This window comes from Dipodomys ordii, unplaced genomic scaffold, assembly GCF_000151885.1.
Source record: "Dipodomys ordii isolate 6190 unplaced genomic scaffold, Dord_2.0 Scaffold163, whole genome shotgun sequence".
NCBI classification, from domain to species: domain Eukaryota; kingdom Metazoa; phylum Chordata; class Mammalia; order Rodentia; family Heteromyidae; genus Dipodomys; species Dipodomys ordii.
This window is the reverse complement of record NW_012267379.1, coordinates 992,023-997,831: the sequence shown is the minus strand read 5'-3', so window position 1 is coordinate 997,831 and position 5,809 is coordinate 992,023. Positions and strand designations below refer to the sequence as shown.

Genomic DNA, 5,809 nt, shown 5'->3' with positions numbered 1-5,809 from the left:
GGGGGGTGGGGCAGGGAGTACATCCCCGCTGTGTGACTGGGGACCAGGGAGAAGCGGGGGCTGGTCCAGGGCTGGGCCAGGCCTGCGGGCAGCCCCTGTCCTGCAGGACCTTCTTCAGATTCCATGTGCGGCCCCAGCGGCCCTGGTTCTGTGCCATCTCTGGGGACTGAGGAGCTGGTCAGGGCTGGAGACACCCTGAGCCCGGGCCCTGGCTCCCGTGGCCTAGAACCCATGGACAGCCCTGGTCTTTCCCACTGCAGTTTCGATAACTACTCAGCCAATGTGATGGTGGACGGGAAGCCCGTGAACCTGGGGCTGTGGGACACCGCTGGGCAGGAAGACTACGACCGGCTGCGGCCACTCTCCTATCCTCAAACCGTAGGTGACCCGGGGGCCGGGTGGTCCGGCTGAAGGGATGGGCCATTCTGACCTCCCTCCCCACCGCCCCCTCTCTCTCTCCCCAGGACGTTTTTCTGATCTGCTTCTCCCTTGTGAGCCCAGCCTCCTTTGAGAATGTCCGTGCCAAGGTAGGGCTGGCCTGGGCAAGACGGGGTCTCTTGCCTGAAAGCAGTGATGCCCGGCGCTGGGGGAGGGTGTGTGGCATGGGAGGCATGGGTGGCAGGCCAGCACATCAGGAGGGACAGCAGCTCTCTGCCACGGTGGGCCTTCTGACGGGGCCCTGAAGCTTCCCACTGGGCATTCTGCCCCTAGTCCACCTCCATGCCCACCAGCCCCCACTGTGTCCTGACGCAGTGGCCAGCTCCAGGCAGAGCTGGAAGCACCCCCCCTCCGCCCAGAGGCCCAGGGGCCCCAAGGTCAGAGCCCCGTCTTCACAGTGGTACCCAGAGGTGCGGCATCACTGCCCACACACGCCCATCCTCCTGGTGGGCACCAAGCTGGACCTTCGAGATGACAAGGACACCATTGAGCGGCTTCGGGACAAGAAGCTCGCTCCCATCACCTACCCACAGGGCCTGGCCATGGCCCGGGAGATTGGTGAGCAGCCAAGCTGGGAGGCCGCACTGGCCGGGTGAGGGACGGCCTCTCCCTGGCCCTCCCCCCATGCCCGCCCCTGCTCTGTCCTCAGGGTCTGTCAAGTACTTGGAGTGTTCAGCCCTGACACAGAGAGGTCTGAAGACGGTGTTCGACGAGGCCATCCGGGCGGTGCTCTGCCCGCCTCCAGTGAAGAAGCCTGGCAAGAAGTGCACGGTCTTCTAGAGCCCGCCCGCGGGGCGGCCCTGGCCCCTGTGTGCCCTTGTGTTGCTGTCTGGTGTCCCTGAGTCTGCTGTGGGGAGTGGTGTGGGCGGGGAGGGGAAGCATGGGGACGAGGCTGGGTGAGGGCTCGGCCTCCTCCGCCTCCTTTCTGGGTGCTCCTCCAGCCTTCCCCCATGGGAGCCAGGAGGGAGCGGGGTCTCCCTCAGGGCTGCAGGGGTAGGCACAGGGAAGCCCCAGGATGGGCTTCCCTGGTAGGGAGGGTGGAGGGGGGCGGTAGGGAGGGTGGAGGGGCCGTCTGTCCATTGTGTCCCAGGAGGGGGCAGTCCCTTCTTATTTTATACAATAAACGTTCTTCAACACCTCCTACCTCTCACTACTGGTCCTGTCTTTACTGGCGCCTAATTCCCACCCCGACATATGCACAGGGGTCTGTGCATCCGTAGCGTCCTGGGACACGGGTCCCAAGAGGGGCCCTGGGCCTGGCCACGCCCACCGCGAAGAGGTGCACCCTGGGACACGGGTCCCAAGAGGGGCCCTGGGCCTGGCCACGCCCACCGCGAAGAGGTGCACCCTGGGACACGGGTCCCAGAGAGGGGCCCTGGGCCTGGCCACGCCCACCGCGAAGAGGTGCACCCTGGGACACGGGTCCCAGAGAGGGGCCCTGGGCCTGGCCACGCCAACCGCGAAGAGGTGCACCCTGGGACACGGGTCCCAAGGGGGCCCTGGGCCTGGCCACGCCCACCGCGAAGAGGTGCACCCTGGGACACGGGTCCCAGGGCCTGGCCACACCCACTCTGAAGAGGGGCACCCTGGGATGCAGGTCCCAGGGCCTGGCCACGCCCACTGTGAAGAGGGGCACCCTGGGATACGGTCCCAGGGCCTGGCCACGCCCACTGTGAAGAGGGGCACCCTGGGATACGGTCCCAGGGCCTGGCCACGCCCACTGTGAAGAGGGGCACCCTGGGATGCAGGTCCCAGGGCCTGGCCACGCCCACTGTGGAGAGGGGCACCCTGGGATGCAGGTCCCAGGGCCTGGCCACGCCCACTGTGGAGAGGGGCACCCTGGGATGCAGGTCCCAGGGCCTGGCCACGCCCACTGTGGAGAGGCAGGCCTGCAGGCAGAGGCCACCGCAGCGCCCAAGCGGGCAATGCAGTCAACCGCACCCGAGGACTCCTCCTCTGAGCCGAGGCCTGGTACAACTGGAGGCCTTTGCCAGCAGCACCCAGCTTGCGCAGAGACAGACAGCCCAGCGAGAGGCTGAGGCTAGGTCGGGCCTCTTGGAGCCCTCAGGACGTCCCAGGACAGTGCCCATGTCCCCACTTCCTTTAGTATTAAGAGGAAGTGTCAGGAAGAGAGGCCAGCAGAGAGAAACAGAAAGATCTCTGAGCTGGGCCTCAGTGGCTCATGCCTGTAATCATCCTCACCACTCAGGAGGCAGACATCTGAGGAGCCAAACTGGCAGAAAAACCCATGAGACTCAGCTCCAATTAACCAGGAAAAAACAGGAAGTGGAGGTGTGGTTGGAATAGTAGAGTTCCAGCCTTGAGTGAAAAAGAGGAGCAAGCTGAAGGCCCCAAGTTCAAGTCAAAGTAACAGCACCCCCAAAAAAGGTGTGAAAGCTGGCCACCAGTGGCTCACGCCTGTCATCCTAGCTACCCACGAGGCTGAGATCTGAGGATCGCGGTTCAAAGCCAGCCTGGGCAGGAACCTCCCTGAGACTCTTCAATGAACCACCAGAAAACTAGAAGTGGCCCAGTGGCTCAAGAGGTAGAGCACTTGCTTTGCATGCATGAGGTCCTGGGGTTGATTCCCCAGCACCACATAAGCAAAAAGAAAAAAGCTGGAAGTGGCGCTCGCTGTGGTTCGAATGGTAGAGCGCTAGCCTTGAGCTGAAGAGCTGAAGGACAGCGCCCAGGCCCAGAGTTCAGGCCCCACGACCGGACCCAAAAAAAAAAAAAGGCATGACTATGAAGGTCAGTGTTGCTGACGTGAGAATGAGGGGCCAGCAATTCATGGTCCCCCTGGACAACCCAGAGGCCACAGCCTTCCCTGAGGCAGACCGGGTCCGAGGGCCTGGCAGGGTCACACTGGCCCTCCACAGGTGGTGGGCAGATGGCGCAGACTGGCTCAGGAAAGCTGTCCAATTTTCAGGAATTTTCCCGGTTGTTCAATAGATATTATTAGCACAAATCATACAAACATAAATTTTTTTAAAGCAAAGTTAACAAATCAGTTCCAATTTTTTTTGTATCATCATCTGTGCCCTTATTCTCATTCATTGTATCTAACTAAAGGGGGGCAGTGCTATTCTTCCTCCTCCGCTTCTAAAGGCACTGAAATGAGCCATGGTGTGTGAGGGGAGTTTTACTCCATGGAAAAAGATAATCTCTTTTTGTTGTTGGTGGTGGTGGTAGTGGTGGTGGTTGTGGGGCTTGAACTCGGCCTGGGCGCTGTCCCTCAGCTCTTCAGCTCAAGGCTGGCGCTCTACCACTTGAGCCACAACCACCATCAACTTTTTCTGCTTATATGTTGCTGAGGAATGGAACCCAGGACCTCATGCATATAAGGCAAGTGCTCTACCACTGAGCCACCTTCCCCGCCCCAATCAAGCATCGGGCCTTTAATTTCTAGCCACCCAGGAGACTGAAATCTGAAGATTGTTTTGTTGTTGTTGTTGTTTGCCAGTCCTGGGGCAAGGTTTGGGTACTGTCCCAGAGCTTCTTTTGCTCAAGGCTACCACTCTACCAATTGCACAGCACCACTTCTGGCTTTTTCTGTGTATGTGGTGCTGAGGAATGGAACCCAGGGCTTCATGCATGCGAGGCAAGCCTCTACCACCACCAGGACACATGGCCTTTTGAAACCAGCCTGAGCAGACAAATCTGAGACACTCATACTCCACTGGCAAAGCACCAGAACATAGCTCAAGCCCCGTACACACACACAGATGTTGCTTGGGTCATTGGCAAACTAGTGGTTTGATATATTTCATTCTTGCTTGATTTATGTTACTTATTAACTGGAAGGAAGATGAACCTTAACATCAGAATCACACAGCTAGTTTATGAGCAATCTGCAGCTCTATAAGGCCAAAGGTCATTCTGGGTCAAATTCAGCACTCCCTTTAGGGACCATCTTTCTTTCTGGGAGGTCCTATCCAGTTCCTGCCAGGCCTGCAGCTCTCAGGTCACCTGGATTGCGGATTGGATGGGTGTCTGTCTGTTGCCGGCCAGACGCTAGCAGGGAAGTCAGGTGTACCAGGAGGTCGAGGGTGGTCTCAGCATGGAGCTGGGAGGCTCAGCTGGCTAGGAAACCCCCGTCTACCGGCAGTGTGGACCCCGTGGTCATGCTGCTTCTGTCACTCAGCAGGAAGAGGATGGCGTCCACTACATTCTCCACCTCTGTGGGCAGGGGAGAGACCAGGAGCAGATGAGAGGCTGCTCTCCTCCCTGCTCCGCCCTGGCCGCAGGAGGCTAGCCTGAGACTCACCAGCAAACCTGCCCAGTGGGATGCGGCTCAGCATACCCTGGGCCTTCTGAGGGTCACTCCAGTTGGCCCGGCCCATCGCCGTCATGACCACCGTGGGGTTGACCGCGTTCACCCGGATCTGCATGGGGACAGGTGGGGGTCAGCAGGGTGGGCAGGGTCCGTCCTCTGGGCGTGAGTCCTGGGAGGCCTGAGGCACCCAGCCCAGCTGACCTTGTGAGGCCCAAGCTCTAGGGCCATTGCCTTGGTCAGCATGTCCAGGGCGCTCTTCGTGGAGCCTGTGAGGAGCGAGGGTGTGGAGCCCGGGCTGGGGTGGAAGATGGGGTGTGGAGGGGGGATAGGGATGGGGGTAGGGGGAATGGGGGAGGGTGAGTCTCTCACAGTAGACACTGGTTGGCCAGTGCACCATGGTGGGGGTTGGGGTAGGGATCCGGTGGAGATGGATTTGGGGTGGGGGTGGGGATGGGGGTATCTCTTACAGTAGAGACTGTGGTTGGCCAGAGCGCGCTGGTGGAGGATGGGGGGTGGCATGGGGGATGAGGGTGGGGGGGTGGGGGCGGGGGTATGGAGGAGGGATAGGGGTGGGGATGGGGGTGGGGTGAGTCTCACAGTAGACGCTGTGGTTGGCCAGCGCGCGCTGGGAGGCCTGGCTGGACACGTTCACGATGGCCCCGCCGGCGCCCCGGGCGATCATGCCCTTGGACACGATCTAAAATTGCAGAGGGGCGCGGGCAGAACTGGGCAGAACCGTTCTGCCCCGGTCTGCGGCCCGGCCCGTGGGCGGCGGCTCACCTGGGAGACCTGGATGACAGCTCGCAGGTTCACCCCGAAGGACCTGGGGACAGACGGTCAGCGGGAGCGGTCTCCTCCCGCACCCGCCCCGCGCCCCGCGGGCGCCCCCTCCCCCCGACTCACGCGTCCAATGCCTCCTTGGTGACCTCCAGGAAGGGCTGTATGAGGGCCACGGCCGCATTGTTCACCAGCAGGTCCACGGGGCCCACGCGCCCCAGCGCCCGCTCCGTGTCCTCCCAGCTCGACAGGTCCACGCACACGGGCTCCACCCCAGGACACTGGCGCGGGGTGAGGCTCAGCGACCGCCCCTCCGCC

The 5,809-nt window shown here is 61.4% G+C and overlaps 2 protein-coding genes across 2 annotated transcripts in view; one reads left to right on the top strand and one right to left on the bottom strand.

Moving 5' to 3' along the window:
• The first annotated feature begins 105 nt into the window (after positions 1–105).
• Rac3 (ras-related C3 botulinum toxin substrate 3 (rho family, small GTP binding protein Rac3)) lies at positions 106–1,439 on the top strand. Its single transcript, XM_013033112.1, has 4 exons — positions 106–378; positions 465–527; positions 837–996; positions 1,088–1,439. Exons 1-4 carry the CDS (start codon positions 124–126, stop codon positions 1,216–1,218), a joined length of 609 nt encoding a protein of 202 aa, XP_012888566.1. The 5' UTR covers positions 106–123; the 3' UTR covers positions 1,219–1,439.
• A 2,731-nt stretch (positions 1,440–4,170) lies between these two features.
• Positions 4,171–5,809, bottom strand: part of Dcxr (dicarbonyl/L-xylulose reductase) — a 2,717-nt gene continuing 1,078 nt past the window's right edge. Inside the window, exons 2-7 of the mRNA XM_013033094.1 lie at positions 5,618–5,772; positions 5,495–5,537; positions 5,312–5,411; positions 4,916–4,980; positions 4,706–4,823; positions 4,171–4,617 (exon numbers count right to left, since the gene is read on the bottom strand). Of these exons, the coding sequence (XP_012888548.1) occupies positions 4,514–4,617; positions 4,706–4,823; positions 4,916–4,980; positions 5,312–5,411; positions 5,495–5,537; positions 5,618–5,772 (585 nt within the window). The 3' untranslated portion in view covers positions 4,171–4,513. The remainder of the gene's footprint in view (positions 4,618–4,705; positions 4,824–4,915; positions 4,981–5,311; positions 5,412–5,494; positions 5,538–5,617; positions 5,773–5,809) is intronic.